Below are 20337 nucleotides of genomic sequence, written 5' to 3' on the forward strand. Positions count from 1 at the left end.
AAAAAATAAATGAATGGCCAAAGCCGACGTAAAATGACCACAGAGATGAAAAATTACCTCAAAAAGAGACGAAAGCAACACAAAGAGACACAAAATGACCTAAAATAAGCACAAAATGGCCACAAAAAAATACACACAAAATAAAACAAAATGAAAACAAACTACAAAGAGATAAAAAGTGTGTTAAAAAAGAAGGAAGACAACAACATAGTCTTGCTCAATGATGAAACCTTTTACTGTATGTGTCTGTACTCATGGGCCCATTGTCTTCTAAACTGTCTATGCAGCAAAGACAAATTATATATTTCTGCATTTGCCACAATGGCAGATTATGACAAAATACGTAAAAATAAGTAAGCAAATAATATGTAAGTGATTAAATAAGTAAATAAGTTTGCTTGATTAAATAATTTTTTATACCGTAAAAGTAAATTGTATGAGATAATCAAGGCTATAATATGCAAAATGACAACCAAAAGACAAAAAACTTTGACAAAGTAAAGGAACTACAAAAAGAGGCAAAACAACCACCTACCTTTTTTTTTTTTTGCTTATGACACAATGCCAGATTACAGCTCATAAGCAATTATTGTTGAGCAATATTATTTATCATTATTATCATGTAAAAGTCTTCTATAGATAAAAATTGTTTAAGGCTATTAAGTTAATTGTTGTTGTGTGCAGACGTTGACAAAGCTCAACCTTCTCACATACCTCCAGCACAGTCATAATTAAATAAATGAGAAGAGTTTGACAGTTGAAATATTGAAGCAATGAAAGTGTAATCTGTCTTCCTGCCTAAAATTAACACCCAGTGATTAAATGTAATACAGATTAATCATATAATTTTACTCATTTCTTTCCTGATGATCTGATCCCTTTTCTACAATCTCATTTTCCTCTAATGCGCCTCAAGTATCTCAAGATGAAATAAAAGTATTCCAAGGACGTTCTGTGTTAAAGCAGTGTCATTTTCCAGGAAATTGAGTCTCAGTCCTCTGAGCAAAGCACCTTGACTCTGTCATTGGTCCAGTACTATAGGTGTTTATAAAGTGGGAGAGGGGAGAACCGTGTTTCGTCATTGGCTTCACGTCTGCCTCGAGGCCTCTGGAGCCTCCCATCCGGAACAGTGGAATTCCAAGCTAATCGAACTCAGGAGACACGCAGCGCCTGTGAAAGGGGCCTTTGTCACAGCGCTCCGAACCAGAGATGACATTGTAATAAGAGAGGAGACTTCTGAGCACTGCCTGGGACCACAGTCCACATATAGCCTGTAAAGGTGACTGACATCTCTGTGGCATTTAAACAGAGCCTGCTGGGATGAGGAGGGAACAGGAGAAGGACATGTGCTGCAGGTCTCAGGCAAACACACTGTCTAAATACATACTGTTGTGGCAGAGTTTTGGTGAGTGGGTTGCTCTGGAGTAAATACAGTGACAGTTTTGTCAATCCCAAACAAAATATTCAGTTAGATGTTGAATACTGGTTGAATTTTAGTCTGCTGTTCGTTCATTCTCCTCCTTAAGGAAAATGATGGACCAGCTGCCGTGCAATGCACAGATCTCGCACCCAGAATGGACCTTTTTCACAGCAGCCATTCTGACATGAATGAGTAGGTAAACAGGAAATGCTCAGAACGATTAAAAACTGGACTGGGAATGGTTCCATGTTGGTGGAAAAGGTCTAGAGGAGAACCTTTTTGGTTCGTGGTAGACTTAATACACTTTATAAAGGTTCTCTCTGGAATCCTTTCTGGAGGTTCTATCAAGAACCTGACAAAAAGGGTTACACAGACCAATCTGAAAGTTTCCGGGAGTTTCTTTCCAGAACCTTTCCATCTACCAAGGGTTATCTCAACCGAGAGCCTTTTTATATTCTGAAGGTTTCACCTGGAACAGATATATCTACATTTAAAAATACCATTTGAAACATGGATAAACATTTGAATATTTGAGGGTGAGGATCTTTTAACACCCGTGCCTTGAAGAACTCTTTCCTCCAAAAAGGGTTATTTGGATGAAACCTTTAGTCTTTCAAAGAACCCTTGACAAACCCTTTTCTTTGAAACAGGGTTCTTCAAGAGCAGATGGATCTGGGTAGAAGCCCTGCCTTTCAAGAAACCTTATTTTTAAGAGTGTAGCAAACAACATGCTGTATGTAATAAACAGTGACCATACTGATGCCAGCAGTGGGGACGTTTTAAAGAAAAATCCACATGGGAGAGGTGCTCTACTGCCATGTAGGCCAGTTCCAGATGATGAGCACAGACTGACAGGCGGTTGTATACGAGGAGAAGGGCTCCTGTCAATCAGCCTCCCTCTCTCTGAGGCATCATGTGTCTGTATGTCACATCGCCATCACCGCTTAATGTGGACTATGTGCTCTGAGGCCCTTCGACTGGCGTCCCAATGGCCTTGACTGACTCAGATGCCCTGAGGGGAGCGCTGATATGTCTGGCATAGAAAGCAGAACACTAGCTGAGCTTACAGGGCTAATTGTGTACATTGAAGCAGAGCCAGTGATTGTAAGTGTTTAGTCATTTCACTGACACTCATCTGAACATAGAGCCTTGTGGACGTCTCTTTCCAGCAGCGGCTCTAGGGTTGTGAGTGTAACATCAATACAAAGAATCTTCCCAATTAAAGTTCACAATGTTTACTGCGTGTGGGCCTTGCGGGGGCATTCAAAAACACAGACAAAAGAAAATGAATTCAACAAATGAATAGTCTTTTTAGGGTGGAACTTTTGAGAAAAGTCCTCAGAGAGAAAATTAAGATACATGTAAGACACTGTGGCTTAATAACGACATAACTCAATCAAATCAGCTCAGACAAAGATCTGCACTTCCCCCCCTTTTGCTTTGCAGTTTGTAGCCTCAGTGGAGTTGTGGAGTGAACCGATGATTGCACACAGACATCTGTGACTTTTTTGCCTGCAGCGTACACACACTAAAAAAGATTAGACTAAACCAGACCAGGTAGCCGCCGCAAAACACAGATGGGGCCATGGTGATGACAGTTTGTCTGTGCATGTGTGAGTGTGTCTGGACACAGAGATAGAGAGAAAGAAGAGTCAATCTCATCCCAGGGGTACTGCAAAATGGAGTGTGACTCACCATTTGGATTGCTGAATACCTTTTCAAATATACAGTATTCACGCTGAAATTGAATCATGAAATTCTTTTATTTCATCTCACCATCACTTCAATCACACTACGCAGACAAGCATATAGGGTAAACACACAGCTTTATTTTAAATCTTGGTTCAAAGTTTTCAAATAAGAAACTTTTAGTGGGTTCAACGGGGTAAAAGCTTAATTTTTTTTAAATGTCAACTTGTAATCCCATCAGTGCACATGCATAGATTTCATTCTACACAACTCATCAAAGTTTTTCACACTAGATTTTCCAGCAATTACATCTTAAGCAGTGCTATAGTCGAACTAGGTGACCGCCTGGGAAGTGCCCTTTTGCGAAGCTTTTTTTTTTTTTTTTTTTTTTTGGATCTTACTTGGTTGTGTGTCTGAGGCTGCATCCATCATGTCTTAGAAAGAGTGAGTTAGGAGAGGAGTTGGTCATCTTAATCCACCATGGACCCACTAGATCAAAAACAACACAACATTTGAGCACAGCAGAGAGCAGCTGAGACCGAGCTAGACGGACATGGGGGACTGAAACAAGATGACATAAATCAAAGTCTCTATTAACTGTTTGATATGTTTGGCAATTTGTTATATCTAAAATGAATAAATACATTTTTAAATGTGTAGCCTTGTTCAGTGATACACCTGCATTCATGGTGGTTGGAGAAAATATTGGTTGTTATGACTGGCCTTGAGTTACAATTAATTTTTACTTAGCCACATAGAAGAAGAAGAAGAAGAAGAAGAAGAAGAAGAAGAAGAAGAAGAAGAAGAAGAAGGCATACTCATGAATAACTTAGAATATGTGAATATATGCAATACTTTAGAACATATGATCTTATTTTTGTTTAGTCAAACAACACTCAAATCCAGTATTTGCTCAAATGATTGTGCCTCTTGGCAAATACAGCATTACACAACACCAGGATTTTAACTTTCTACCACATATAAATAAATATATGTTTGAGCTTTACTACAAAATGTCTATAATTGAATCCGTAGAATCTCGAAAGCCTTGCAGACATCCCTCCTACTAAAGAATATTTTGCACAACACTGTCAGATTATTTGTGGAAATGGTTTGGTTTGTTTCTGTGTTTACCAGCTGAGAAACATCGCTAAAGTCAGGCCCAATGTGTCCATAGCTGAGATGGAGATGATTTTACATGCACTTATCTCCTCGCTTCTCACTGAAGTTCCCTTTTCACCTGCCTTAGCAAGATATCCCTAAACTGTTAAGACCAAAATGATGCTGCCAAGCTCCTGACCAAGTCCTCCAAAAGCTCTAATGTAACAGCAATCCTGATGTCTTTGCACCAGCTTCCCATCAAACTCAGAATCCATGTAAAGGTTTTTGTGATCACACATAGAGCCTGCGCAAATTAAAGAGCTACAGCAGCCATATAATACCAGCAGCACTCTTAAGTCTTCTGATAAAGGTTTGTTGGTTGTTCTTTGCTCCAGGGTGAAGACAAAAGGGGACTGTGCTCCATGCTTTTGAGGTTATAGCTCCTACACTTTTGAACTCTCCCCCATTGGACCTACCTGGACTGACATCTTTAAAAAAAAACAGCTAAATTGTTTTACTTTCTACCAAACTACACCTGCCAAGTGTGCAGTGAGCCTCTCTTCCATGAGTTTTTGCACGCTTCCTTTTGCACAGTGATACGTTTGGGGGACAGTAAAGAAAATAGTCCCTGCATGAAACAGCTGTATTATCTTCAGTAACCGGGTCATGATTTCAAGAGACAGTCATTGTTTTGAGTTATTCTTTTCTCTTGTTTGTATTTGTATCTTTATCCGTTCAACCAACAAATTTATCTGTCTGTCTGTATTCAGATAGAGGACCATGCATTTGCATGGTTTATACTGGAAGCCATGTTAACTTGGGAAATGTTGTATTTTCTAACCTAATATTCATCTGCAATGCAATTGTTACGCTTTTAAAGCATATAGCTGGTTTAATATTGCCATATAATTATGAAGTATAGTTCCATATCTTCATACTATACTTGTTATCTCTCTCTAATTTCTTTTAATTTTTAACCAAACTGTGTTGTATGAACAGAACCCCAACACCACCACCCCTTTAAGTGGGGGATACTGAACAATCAGACAGTTTGATTGATTTAATTGTTTTAAAGATATAAAAATATCTGTCTATTGAAGGGAATAATCTCAAATTGAAATGATTCTGCAGTCTTGTTTTGATGTGTCAATCTTTTTGCAGTTCACTACAAGAATTTTATACACATAAACTGATATTCTAATAATGACAATATTAAAATTTAAATAAAAATGCACTGTCAATGTTACTGTTTTCAGAATAAAAATAAGCATATTTGGATAGAAAGTTTCTATCACATCATTTGCAATATATTTAACATATTCTATTTTATTTAACATATTTCCACCCAGTTTCATTATATTTGGCCGATATCTCCAAAACTCGGCAACTCACGTCAAAACTATCTAAGTGGAAGACTAGCACTGCAGGTGAGAGGAAAAATATGTATTTCTGATTTTGAGGTGAACTTTCTCTTTAAGTGGGTCAAATCACAAGACTGGATTTGGCAGCACTAATTGGATTTGACTGAATGGGACGGGCTTTAGGATCCAGCAGACTCTGAGGCGCACATGGCAAAGTGTGGCCGCTCCGGTACGAGAGGGGATGGTGAAGACAAGTCTGCTCCACTACTCTCCAACATCCTCTCATTCTGGCTTTTCTACCGCTCCTAACCAAACCTTATACACATGAGCAACACCTCCACACTGAAAACACTGAGCTAACACATGTGTCTGAACGGTTTTTCCTCAGACCGTTGCCCGCCACACGTCCGGTGTAGGAAGGAAAAGTTTTTGACAGCCTCTTTCTAGAAATGACAGCCTGCCGCATCTCGTTGGACTCTTGGTGGTGAAGCTTTTTTTTTTTTTTTTTTCCTTTTCAATCCCCTCCTCCCCGTCCGTCCCCCCCCCCCCCACACCACCACTAACTCCACCACCGTGAACTGTTTTGACCCGTGTGAAGTGTCTGGTCGTGCTGCATTCATAACGCAGGCTGACCGGAGCGCTTTCCCCCCCGGCTTCACCCCCACCGAGCCCGGGCATCATGAGAACCTGGAGGCGGCGGAGGAACTTTGCCTTTCTGCTCTTCGCTCTCCGCGTCTGGTGCCTGTCCACGGCGGCAGAAAGTGCTGACAGCACGATTTACAATGTGCACGAGGGTGAGTAGGCAACATTAATGATAAGTGTTAAAATATGCGCCATTAATCACTTGGCTTATTTTCATGTAGGGCTGCAGATGTTAAGCCACAGTCTGGTCTACTGAACATGATTTTAAAGATGGATTTCATTCATTTGACATCAGGATACACATATTGTAAGCAGCTGTTTGTAGTAGGCGTCTTACTTAGTATCTTACTGTACTCAAATTTTGGCACTTTTTCTTCTCACACAGTCCTTATCATCTTGCTGTGCATGTCACATTTGGGAAATGCCCTGAGGGGAAGAGTTTGTTGTTTTAGATCCATCTTTCTGCTGCTGCTGCTGATGGAACAATAAAGGGAAGTGTGGATAGATGAGGTGAACATCCTGGAAGATACAGCGTCATCTTTAGGTTGTAAACATAAAGCAAACAGGATGTTATTATTATGCTGCTAAATTTAATCTGCTGAATGAATAAGACCGTGATAACCAGGCATTGTGTGTATGGGATTGAGCAAATGGTTAAGGGTTGCAACTAACAATTAGTTTTCATTAGCAGTCAATCTGTAGATAATTTTCATAATTAATCAATTCATCATCACATTTTCCCCATAGCCCAAAATAACATCTTCAGATTTCTTCTTTTGTGTAACTGACAGTCAAAAACTCAGAGACTCTTCATTTATTGTCATAAATGAGAAAGAAAAGTAATAAATCCTAACATTTAAGAAGCTGGAAACAACACTTGGTAGACATTTTTGCTTGAAAAATGGCTTAAACAATCAGCTGATTATCAAAATAGTACTAATTTTCTTTTCAATTGACTAATTGATTAATCAACTAATCATAGCAGCTCTAAAATGGTTGAATGTACTAGATCCAAGACAAAATAGCAAAAAAAAAAAAAAAGGAAAAAATGCATCCTCACAGACCCTCCCCATTGCAAACCACAGCAGTAGAGTCTATATTTTAGGTTAGAATGTGTTGGACTCTTAAACTCTTCTGTGGATCTTGACAACTTGGCAAGTCAGGATCCAGCATGCTCCAATTAAAGATAAGACTCTACATTATCTCTTAACCTCAGGTGACTCAAATACATTCAGTGTATTTGAAAAGTGTGCTGCTAAAACAATAGCTATGGTTATATTGACAATTTCATCAGTTCAGTTGAAATCATTCTGATTAGAAATACTTGATTACATAAATGCATAAATAAAGTGATCTGGTAAAAAGTGTGTTTACATGCCCCAAATGAGAATCTAACTTTTTTGATGTGTTAGAACTGTTTTATCTGCTGTGAAGCATCTAATCTGTCGGAAATATAAAATAATAAGAAGAAGTGAGAAAAAAAATCACAAGTTTATGAAAAAACCCCCCACAAATTTACAAGGAAAAAAAAAGAAAAATCTCAAACTTAGTAGAAAGAAAAAAACAAATTTGTGAGAAAAAAAACACAAATTTAGGAGACCCATGTTGTATCCCGGGAACATCTTTAAATCATTTAAGGTTTCTAACAGAAAAGCTGTTTTCGCCTCTATTTCTGTTTTGATGCTGCCATGTTTTTGTCCCTCCAAGAAACTCATGACATTTCACCAACCCTCATGTGGGATAGACAAGCCAAGAAGGGATGTAGGCTGTTTATTCAAACCAGAGAGAAACAATTGGATTTAAGTGTTTACATGGTTATTATTTTCCTTTTGAGCAGATTATCAAGGGATTACACCACCTGCCTCAATCAGATTGAAAATGTATTCTGATCAAACCAGATTGGTAAATCTGTTCCGACTGAGGTGTTTACATGAGGCACTTACATTTGGATTGGGCTGTTAATTCTGATTGTTAGTGGAATATTAGAGTTCATGTAAATGCAGCTAATATTGCAAGTCATTATCACAATTAGAGTAGGTGCTGTAGGTGCACACTGCTCACAAGTTCTGAGGAGAGAGGAAAATAAATGTCCACCACACTATGGTAAAAATAATTTGGGTCATGCAGTTTATCCAGCAACATTTAAATGCAACGCAGGACAGTGTTTCTAAATTAAAAATCCACATAGTGCTCATTCTTGCGTTTTTTTTGTGCTAACAAAGATGAAGCCAGCATCATTAACAGAGCCTCCCAAATTATAACAAAGCTTCCCTGAAAATTACCTATGTGGCAGAGAAAAGGAAAGATGCAGTTCAGGAGATGTTTGCCACACACACATCGTCTCAGTGTGGGGTCATTAGAGCTCTCACTCAGAGGGTTAGCTTATATATGAACGCAGGAAGCAAAAATAGTTTGAAGGGGTAGTGTGAGTATTGAAATAGGGCAGTGCTTACCACCTCTTTGATGTCAGCGGGATATTGACTTCAGCTTCTCTCTGAAATGTTTGTCATGGCCTCCCTCCACACCTCGGCTACAGTGTCTTCATCATGCTGTAGTTTGTGAGATCTTCCTGGAGGTACTCTCTCCCTCGGTTCTCCTACAACATTGTTTGGATCGGTTTATCTAATTGGAAATAGATGCAGAAACACACAAAGCACTCTTCACTTTAGAAGTTCTACTGATTTTTTTTGTTTAATGATGGCACGGGAGCTGTACATAGAAAAAGTAGTCCCAGAAATATAGAATAGAATATATAGATTAAGTAAGAAATATACGCAGTACAACACAAAGTGCAGACAAAACACATGGTTAAGAGTGTTAGGATGGTTGGGGAGCTGAACTTAAGACTGTCACTCTTAAGAAAAATGACAGCATCAGTTATTTCAGCAAATGCACTAAAGTGACATATATTTATGTTTAAGTGATAAATGCCTCGGGTGGTTGCAAGAATTGTGAAGTAGCATTTATGGTATGGAGCCATAAAGACCACAAAGAAAGGAGGTTGAGTGACTGAATGGAAAAATGTTGGACTGCTGTTCACTTCACGTATCTGATAGTCATGTTGATTTCTTTTAACCATAACCAGTCAATTGTTCCCTAAACTGAACCATTTAGTTATTTTAAAATGAAATGATGATGATCTCTCCCTGTTCCTAACCATCTTGCTTTTGTGCATAAACCCAAACTAACCTTAACCACAGCAATACCAGTTCACAAAATTGTCATAAAACAGTGATTTGTTTTGGTTTTGGAAGGCACTGATTTTCTTCTGCAGATAGGCCCATTAGATCAGAAGGCTTTTGCTGTTTAAGTGTTCTTCTGACAGGCAGTAATAATGCATTGTGTCATGTAATTTGATGGATATGTTGCTATGCATATGCATACATTGTTATGAAGGCAGGGTTTCTGCAGGACCTGCAAAAGTCTAAAATACAATAATGGGCCCGACAATATCTATATCTAAGTAAAAATTGTTTCTGTTCGTGTGACTTTCATCAACTGTGTGTAACAGCAACAGTAACAGCACATGTAGAGCTTGGTTAAAACCTGTTGAAAATAACAAAAATAACAAAATTTAAAGGTTGAAGCACCTTGTTCAAGCAAACATTAGTTGCATGGGAGGTTAGAAACAGAAATCCACCAGCAAATGGCTGCCGTGAGCTACCTGTAGTCACACTGGGAGCATTGCACTGACTTTCCAAGCCATTAAAGGACTGGGATTTTCCTTCATATCCATCATACATTTTTGCCAGTATGAGTCTGAAATAGTTCTTAAATTGCATTCATAATGGACTTAAAAATGCATTATGAAGTTTTAAATTCAACTTTTTATGTAGTGAAAGATAAACATCTACACTTGTGGAATGAAATGACTGTTAACTTCATCAGCAGGGAAATCAAGATGCCTGCAAGTGCATCTCATGTCAAATGTAAAGTGGTTGGTTGGTATCCAGTCAGCCAAATGCCATGGCTCAACAGCTGCCTAACTGGTTCCCTGACTTTAACCAAATCCGTGCATGATGGTTGCTCTGCCAGAATCAGCCAAACTTGGGCCAGTGCCATGAGTTGACACTTGCCCAAAGCTAGCCTGAGTGCTGCAAACTGAAACAGACTCTCTGCCTAAATCTGCCAGAGTCTGCACCCCCCAAAACTTGGCCAAATCTGCCAGCCATATATGGATTGCCGCCGACTGACATTCACTCCTCCAGTGCCAGAACACTTCTCAGTGCGCCAACACTCAGCTGCAATTGCCTACCTGGATGGCTTTCAAAAACTGAGTTGTGTTAGCAGTTACCGAATTAAGTGATGCATCAGATAGTAAGGACTTTCTCTGGAGGGGTTTTGAAAGGGTCATGCTGAGTATTTCCTGGCCTTGAAGCCAATAATAATACACTATTGAGTATTTTTACACAGAAAATTCAACAAGTGGAAGCACTGTAAAAGTTTGCAGGTAGTTTTTAATGAAAAATTCCAAATAAAGTCCTCGCCATACACTATTAAACACACTTCCCCCCCAATAAGCATAGTCTATTTGTGCCACCAAGGCAATTTAGAGAACTTATGCCATTGCAGCAAATGTCCTTTAATATTATTTTGCTCTGTCATACTCTGTCATCTCTCATTGTCTAAAACTTGATTCCATGACAGCTGTTATTTTAACATCAGAAAGAATATTTGGAATCAGTCAGAAAGTTGACTGATTACTCTTGGAGTTTTTCTCAGAATAGCGACACATTTCTTGTTGAAAGCTGGATTCAAAGAACCGCCTCTGTATAAATGTTGGTGTAATTAAATTTTGGAAAAACAGTCTATGAAAGAATCTCCAAAGTTAAAATCAGGTGATTAGTAGATGAATTGGCAGTATGCTCATTAGCTTTCAAAAAAGCTAAAAGCAAAACTCAAAGAAGTCCCAGAAGGGCAAGAATCAAGCAGGCTGTGTTTACAAATCTTTGATGAATTGCTCTCTCTGTCTCTGTCTGTCTCTTTTTGTGTCTCCTCTGCATATCAACTGGTTTTCTGAGGTCTGATCTTTTTCTCTGGGCAGAGGAAACTCAATAAATAATTAGAGACAGAACCAAATGACCTGGATTAGATTTGAGGATATTATCTGGTCAAACCGCCGCATCAGACAGAATTAATTAGAAAGATTAGAACGTGTGAGTTGTCTAAACAAAGCGGTGCCCTGAAACACATAGAAATCCACACACACACTTCTCTCAGGTGCATAGCCCACCTCTCAGCTCTGTTTCCTGGCATGTAACTCATAGCCATCCAGTCTGTGGTGGAGCGCTGATGTATGGCTGCCATCCGGGTTAAAACAACCGCTTTCTGCTAAAGCCATTTAGGAAATAACCTCACCCTGGTCTGTCTTTCAAACCCTTGGGGTGGCTGTCGCTTGACATTTTGAGGGCAGGCTGGCATTGATTTGTTGGCCACGAGGGAAAGACAGACAGAGTTAGAAACGTCTCCCTCTGTTAAGCATCATTGGTCATTATAGCCATCAGTGTGATTTAGCTTCCCCCAGACTCACCACGTGCTGCCCTGCCCGAGGATGATGGGATCAGAGATATAATAGATAAGCCGATGTTATGAGACGACAGCATAACACACAATACACAAACCAGCGGTGTGCACGGCTCACAGATGCGTGCTGCTGTGTGATAATATGAGAGAATAACATGCACGCATGAAATAATGCTCTGAGCAAATGGGAGATGTGGCAGGGGGAAAAGAACAAGAAGTTTTGAAACTGCGAGAAATCTGGGTTTTAGACAACAACAGAGTTACAGACCACCACCTGACAGCTAGCAGTCAGTCACAGGTGTGATAGATGGGATTGGGTGCATTTTACAGATGGTACCAATCTGATCCAATATCGGTATATTAACCCATTCTTTGGGTATCAGACTTGTGCCACCAACCTGCATTTTGAGATAAATGTCACACCGTGTGACATGTTTTCTTTTTGTAAAAGTATTATGTGATTTGAGAGCTAAATATCACTCTTCACTTCTACTCTGCTGTCTTGAAATTAAATAGCTGTAGAGCAGAAATTTGCTAGCCACCCCACTGATGGTGTAACAATAAACCACCACAAAATGACAATTACCAACATAAGCCACTATAAACCACCATGTTCTGAAAAAACACATAACAAACACTAACAAACAGACAAGTAACATTTGCATTTTGGAATATAAAATAGCAAACTTTAACTCTCAGCAATGCATCATGAGAAATTCTGCAAATGAGGGCTGTCTGGCAGCCTGCTGCAAGTGTGAATGTTACAAGTCAGAACCCTGCAGTGCCCCACAGTGGTTGAAGGACGCGTTACAGAAACTACGCAAACTTTCCAGACTTAAGTTTCCGTCTCATGTAATCTTACGACTAGTACTACTACTAATACTACTATTCTCCATGTCTGACGAATGTAGACTTAAATACCTGTTTACAGACAAAGTGTTTCCTTTAGCTCAATTTGTGTCAAATGCCTATCAGCAGCGTACAAGGGAACTCTTTATTTGATCTGTTAAAAGATAGTGATGTGCCTTAGATATGCTTAAGGTCTGTGATATCATTTTAGTAAGTAGGTCTGAGACCTCAGTATTTGATTTGAGTTTGTCATGTATGACCTTGTTTCTTTCACTCTCTTTGTATCTTGGTGTTTGCTCCTGACTTGTTTTGTGTTTGTTGTTTGTAGTGTCTTATAAGCCCATGAGGGCTGGGCACCTTTCTTTTGGTGCATGACACTGAAAAAAAATTAAATTTCCTTACCTTACCTTACTACTACTAGTAGTAGTAATGATAATAATAATAATAATAATAATAATAATAATAATAATAATAATATGGTATTGACAAATTAAGATATTGGAATCAGATTGGAACTTTAAAAAAGTGGATTGGTACATTTCTGGTGCATGTCCCAGTTTGATCTCCATCAGCCGTCTGAGAACCAAACGAGACATAGAGACAGGTGCGAAGGCAAGTCACCTACCTCTCTCATCCATTTACCACAGTGATTGAATGCGCCATACTTCCTGCAAAGCTCACATATTTTTGTGCACTAGACAATTTTCTCTGAAATTACATGGAGTGAAGAGAGGAAAAGGAAATAATGAATAGATGCAGAGTATGAAGGGAACATGGAGTCACTGCTTCTACCACATATCTGTGAACAGCAAGCTGTTGATATTTATGCCAGAATGCAGAATTAAGGCATATATTAGATTTGCGAGCGGCGCATCAGTCCTCACGTTTAAACTGAAAGAGAGGCTAGAGGTGTAGCAGAGGAAATTGGGAGTGTTTTGGAGTATACAAAAGAGGCAGTGAGCGTATGAATTGTCTTTAGAACAGTGGCTGCTTGTTTATTTCTTTTCCTTCGACAGAGCGCCCTTCTCAAGATATATTAGTTTTCACTTGGATGAGAGGAAGGACAGAACAAGACAGCGGGCTGATGCAACAATATAATTCGCAGTTCCACAGCGGGTTGAACCACCGGGGCGCCCACATCAATAATTTCACAATACAAAGGTCATCACACCTCTGTGTCAGTGTATTTACTGCGAGACATTCCTGATTGGAGTCCAGCCATGCTCTTAAACCATCAGCATCGTATTGTTGAAGTTTTTGACAGAGGGAATAGGAACGGCTGAGAGAGTATTATATGAAGTGAACACTTTTGTAAAGAAAGACCTGTGAGGCAGAGGCTGGGTGTGCTTTGTCCACAGCAATTTGGGACCTCTTGATACTTTTATGTGTTGGTGTGTGTATGTGTGTTATGGAGGTGCACATACTTGAATTTCTTTTCTTGTGAGTTTTGCAAAATCTTGCTCGGTTTTAAACATGTACAATTCAGTACATACTATTTATTGTTTGACATTAAGCATTACCTGTGGACACTAGGACACTACACTAGGTATTCCATGCAAGTAGCCCCTGTGGCCGTCATGTTTTATCATCATACTGCAACACAATGTCACAGTTCCACAAACATCCTGATTCCTTTGCACCTTTTAGTTCAACATTCTACAAAAATTATGACGAGTACTTGTCACCGGCTACCCACTGATGCTGGAGCTACTGAAGTCTGGGTTTGCTAAGCCTTCTAAAACTGCTAACGTGATCCTTAAAGAAGAACCAGAAACACAAACGGCAGAATATGAAAATGAAAAAAGGAGTAGCTAGAATATGGGGGCCAGTGCTTAATAATATTACTGTCTATCCTTGATGAATTAATATATTATTTTATATATAATTTTATGTTTTGGCTGGATATAATGACATACATTTTTGCATGTTAGTGTTAGTGCTTCTTTGAAGCTGCTTAGCTACTTAGCATGCTAACAGGCTCACACTGATATGCTAACATCCTGATGTTTAGCGGGTGTAATCTTTGCAATGTTTATTATCTTAGTACAGCATATTAGCAGGCTAACATGTGCCCATTGCACTAAACACAAAGTACATCTAAAGGTAATGGGAATGCTATTAGTTTTGTATTTGGATATAAACCAAAGTTCAAGAAAAAAAATAAATTTGACCTGATGGTGGCACTAGATGATAAGTCAAAGGATCACTAAAGTTATTACAATTCATCCTGAGGGGAACATGAATGTCATCCAGATTATTTGGCAGTTCATCTGATTTCACCTTCAAAGCTCAGTGATTGATTTAAAACCACAAATGTCAATCTCATGATGGCAGCAGAGGAAAGGGGATTCAGCAGGGGATTCATCCATTCATAAGATTCATCCTCTGGGGACGATAAATATCTGTAGAAAATTCCCTGGCAGACCGTCCTGTAGTTTTTGGGATAGAACCAAGGTTGACTAACCAACTGACCAATCCAACGACCCGACTGACATGGAGCCACGCTGCTACCATGGCTGGAAATGCTTATTCGTTGGAACCCCCTCTCCCCCACATGTGGCTGCTAGGTGACCCAGCATGAGTGATAAGTTTCTGTTAATCCCCAAATCCTCCAAGCTGAAATCCCCATAGCTCTGAGACATAATGCCCAAATCTGTTCAAGACAAGATGGGAATTGGCTTTTCCACTGTTGCTCCCACAGGATGGGAATAGGACACACAAGCAAATCTCACTAACCCACCCTGAGAAGTCTCCTATTACCATTATTTCAGTGCAAGCTGCTGACCTCGTTGCTCACTCTATCAGGCCAATAATGGGCTGTTCTGTTTGGAATAGATCCGGGGGGGTCCGGGATTAACACCTTCTCAACTTGAGCGCTAATTACTCAAGTGGGTCATCACTGGGGAAAAAAAGAGTGATGAGGGAGATGATAGAGGGAGGGATTGCTGAAATGAGGCAATGAGGAAACACTCAAATTCTCAAGTCTTGCGAAACGTTTTGGGACTCATTGTTTCTCTGTGTGTGTCTCAGCCCATTTTTCTCTCTGTCTCAGCCTGGTCTCTCACACTGTCAGTAAGAAGCTCATAATGTTGTTCCTCGTTAGAAGTCAAACTGTAAAACCCTTTTTAAAGTACAAAGACGCTGGTGTTAGAGAAGACAGAGGCAGAGGTGGAAAAATAACTTACTTTGCTGAATAGCCAGGGAAAGATTTACTCTCCTGTAAAAATAACAAAAGTGCTCTACTTGATATGAAGTGCAGCTTTTTTTTTTTAACCACAGTAGCAATGAGACCCCTGACCTGGGGTCAGCCAGGTCAGTTTATCATTTGGTTGGTCAGTTGGTCAGTGCATCACTTTGGTCAAAACTCAAATATTTCAACAACTATGGGAATTATGAAATTTTATCCTATACTTTTGTTTATGACTAAATACTTTCAAAAATAATAACTTTCCCATCAATCTCAGCTGTACTTTTTGTTTAGTGCTAATCCACAATGTTAGAATGCTTACATGCTAAGTTAAGATGGTGAACATAACATAAATTTCGTGCCCCAAATCCACACTGCATACAGACTAAACATTTTTTATGCCTCTGGGCTGCTGACAGCTGTTGCTGGCATTATGTTTTTGGGTTCTTTGTCCGTCAGTCCCGTATTCTTCTTAATATGATACCTCAAGAACATCTGGACGGAATTTCTTCAAACATGGCGTAAACATTCACTTGGACTCAAGGACTGAGCAGTTGGTTTTGCAACAAGACTGATATAGACAATTTAAAATACAAATAGCCTCCATAGTGTTTGTCAAAGGGGAGAGGGAGAGGGTAGACATTGAATGTTGCAGACTTGGGAAAACAACAGTGGTCCCATGTTGACCTTACAATCATAGAATTCATACAAGAATAAAGTGCTGAATTTTGAGACAGTCAATTCCAAGATTAGCATCACCAACATAAAGGTCTGATTTTACTTTTCTTCACTGTGACATCATAATGTTCTGCAAAAACATTTGAAGCTCTCTCTCGTCAGTCCTCTGTACTCAGCTGCAAAAGGAATTTGCAATTTTGCCAAAAAAAAAAAACACTTTGATATTTTTGTGTACTAACAGATAAAACAGTATACAATCAAGACTAAATATCAGCATTTTATGATTGTTCTAAAAGCACCACTGTGCCACAGCCTCACAGAGCTGTTTGGATACCTGTAGAAGTTTTGTTAACAATATTGTTCATTTTTTTGCAAAACCACTTTCTTATGTTTCTGTAATAAACTTCAAACTCCTACCTCCTACTCAAATCCATCCACTTGAGAACAGAACTGAAAGTATATCAAAATATCTACAACAGTAAAAAGCTAAGAAAATAAAAAAGAGCCAGTAAAGGGTTGGTAGACATAGACTGAGGCAGAAACATAATTTCATAATTTCGACCATCTATCATCATCTCTAAATAAATCTACTAAAAATGTAAAAACATTTTTCAAGAGGGCTTTCAGAGTTTGTCTTTGAACATTGCAATTGCCTGGAAATTATAGCTCTGGCCAGTGTCTTGTTGGATATACTGTAATTTCCATCTTCTTGCTGGAGAACATGAACTAACATAGTGCAAGCTAGCCGGTTCATTATGCCGCTCAAGATGAAACACAGAGATGAAAAATACATTTGTACATTTACTCTTGACAGATAAAAAAGAAGCCTATACATATGTTTCACTTGATGACTTATTTTATCAGTAAAAAGAGCCTTTTCTTTTAAGTTGCTTCTAGCATCGAACATCAATTCATTGCAGCAGAGTAGCTAGCACTTCAGAGGGCTGCAGCTGTACTCATTTTTTAAAACATTGCTGTCTACTTTTGCATGTGTTTTATTAGTCGAGGAACATATTGAAGATGAGCTGTGTCAGCAGCAGGCGACTTCTTTTACTGTTTCATAAAAAAAAAAGGATCCATCAGGAACCTTTTAACAGGACGAATTGCTCTCTTTGATGTGCTGGGACAAAAAGTGTTTGTTATGACAGGAAACCCAGGCCTTATTTTAATGCGGAGTTTCACACCGTGACAACCTGTAATATGGTAGACAGTCCTGAAGATTATGTTGATGTCTTTGTTGATTTCTCTAAGTGATTTGCTGCTAATTAAATAAATGTCAGGACAACCTCACAGGTATCGAGGTCTAATTGACGCTGCTGCGGTGGTTAGATGCCATTTTTACTTCCAGGAATGCCTCTATTAAGATAGTCAGGCGCTGTACTGTGTTTCAAAGCAGCCTCATTCGCCATTCTCTTTGTTAAGGGCTCTTTATTTCCGAGGGCACATTGTAGGTGTAGCATTCGTTGCCGTATTTAGGTCAGTGGTGTTTTCATACGGAATCAGTAATTGGATGTATACAGAAAGCTCCCCTAATGTGTTTGTAGAGCTGCTTTGTTCCACTTTGACCTAAAAGATGAAAACATGTTAACATCTTTAATCCTCAGATTTCTTGTGTAAGAGAATGTAGAACCTGGAGCGTCTGAGGCAGAAGGGAGAAAACACCAAAGACAGAAAGATGTTCAGTGAATCAGTCAGCACTAAGCACCACTCTTCTTGTATTTCCTTCCCTATGATTTCTCTCTTTCTCAGTCTTATCCCGTGTGTAACCTCTGCTCTTTGTGTGATGTGAAGAAAAACCTGGTCTTTATGTCAGAAGTTCACCTGTTGAATAAAAATAAGTCCTTTGTATTATAGATCTGTTATTTGTATAGTGTATCTACTAATGACTAATAACCCTTACCACGGACCCTTTTTGTCAACTAGTAATTGCTTTTAAAATAATTTAGAAAGCTTGAATCAATCAAATATTTAGGCGTTCATAGTTCAAAAGGATTTTTGCCTTTACATATGCAAGCAAATGAAGTCACAGCTTTTCTCAAAGCTGTGAAAAAATTATAAATGGCTGTAATTGTGAAGCACTTTTATCTAAACTTCTTTACAATTTGCTTCTCATTCAGCCGGTCTCAGTCACACACTGATGATAGTGAGCTACCTTGCAAGGTACTGATCTGATTATCACAAGGATTTTGGGATTCAGTGTCTTGCCAAAGGGCACCTCGACATGTGGACAGGAGGAGGTAGAAATCAAACCATTAACCCTACGATTAGTAGACAGCCTGCCTTCTGAGTCCCTACCACTGCAGCTTATTTGCTTTCTTGCTGAGAGTTAGACTCTAAAATCAATACCACTTTCATTTCTTAATCTGGAAATTTGCCTGGTTACCTCACGGTAACAATAAGACTAAAGATAAGTCGCTGTGTCCAGCAGCATTTTGGTTTTGACACTACAGTTTTTATTAACAAATTAGTGTAGAACATGTTAATTATTGAGGTCTAGAGGTGCTTTAGACAGAATTTCCAGCAGTGTTACCAACTTAAACAACTCTTCTTTGTGACTCTATTTCTAAAAACCGATGAGGGACAAATTCAGCGACTTATTCAAACCATCAGGGAAAATATCCTCCTCTTTTGCACCATGTGTAGACAGTCGGTAGGTGTGTTGTGTGGGCCAGAAGACACTAAAGGAATGGGAGTTTAAGTGTGGTTAAGTTTAGGGATGCACCGATACCACTTTTTTCAGACCGAGTACAAGTACTAGTACTTACATTTGGGTACTTCCTGATAGCGAGTACCAATACAAGGTCTTAATAATGCAATTAAAGTTCTTATAGTAACTTTTAAAACATGTTTTATTTTCATTAGATGGTCACTTTCTAAATGTAACAAATCATTGTTGCTATTTTGTGCTGCAAGTGTAACAATAGTTACTATACACATAACAATTTTAGGTTATTTTTAGTTACTTTATTGATTTTGTGTTCCTTATTAAGATGTGCAGTTTACTGTGTATGTGACATATTTCAGGATAATAATTTCACATTATTATGGACTTGCAAAGTTAAGTTTACTATTATAAATGGTGTTATATATGATAATTATTTATTATCATTTACAGCATTTTAACTAGTATTTTAATTTCACATTTACTTGTGTAGTATTTAAGTTTCTTCTTCATGTCCCTCTTGTCTGAGAGATAATTAGTTCCTACCTGTCATTGTTTAGGGGGGGACAGGTATGAGTGTGGTGCCATGTGTGCATCAGTTTTGTTTACTGATCTTCATGCAAATAAATTCACAATGACGCCATCATTTTGCAAATGAGTGCATTATGTCATCTGTCGACTGCTAGCTACTTACAATGGAAAAGAGTCGGAAACACTGGTTTCCAGCATTTATGCTAAGCTAATGCTATTTTAATTGGTTACTGGCTGTAATTTAATATTTAATAGACAGATATAAGTGGTTTCATTAAAAAGCATGTTTCTGTATATGTTGAAATATTCCTGTAGTGTTTTTACAAATATAAAACCTGTAAATATACAAGGGAGGTTAAAATACTGATACATCACGGCTGGACAATAAACAATATTTTTGTGATGCTTATAATGTTCTCTTGTTTGTTGATTTGAATCTTTGATAGTTGAAGTAAATTAATCTTAAAACCTTTCTTGGCAGAAATTCTTGGCTTCACAAAGGTAGATAATATCGCAGTACTATTGTATTCTTAGGAGCTCCTATATTTTATGTCAGGGTTTTGTGAAAATGTCAGTAAATGAAAGAAGCATAAAAGAAAGAACCTGTCTACACTGATTATAACACCTACCTCAAGTACATGTAGTGGTTTTTGCTTGGCTCAATACGTTGCCATTTTATGATCAATATGCATGA

The 20337-nt window shown here is 38.6% G+C and overlaps 1 protein-coding gene across 1 annotated transcript in view; it reads left to right on the forward strand.

Moving 5' to 3' along the window:
- Nucleotides 1-6130: 6130 nt before the first annotated feature.
- adam12b (ADAM metallopeptidase domain 12b) overlaps nt 6131-20337 on the forward strand; it is a 113125-nt gene continuing 98918 nt past the window's right edge. Inside the window, exon 1 of the mRNA XM_084735685.1 lies at nt 6131-6365. Coding sequence (XP_084591811.1) covers nt 6251-6365 — 115 coding nt within the window. The 5' untranslated portion in view covers nt 6131-6250. The remainder of the gene's footprint in view (nt 6366-20337) is intronic.

This window comes from Lutjanus erythropterus, chromosome 14, assembly GCF_056507025.1.
Source record: "Lutjanus erythropterus isolate fLutEry1 chromosome 14, fLutEry1.hap2, whole genome shotgun sequence".
Classification (NCBI taxonomy): domain Eukaryota; kingdom Metazoa; phylum Chordata; class Actinopteri; order Lutjaniformes; family Lutjanidae; genus Lutjanus; species Lutjanus erythropterus.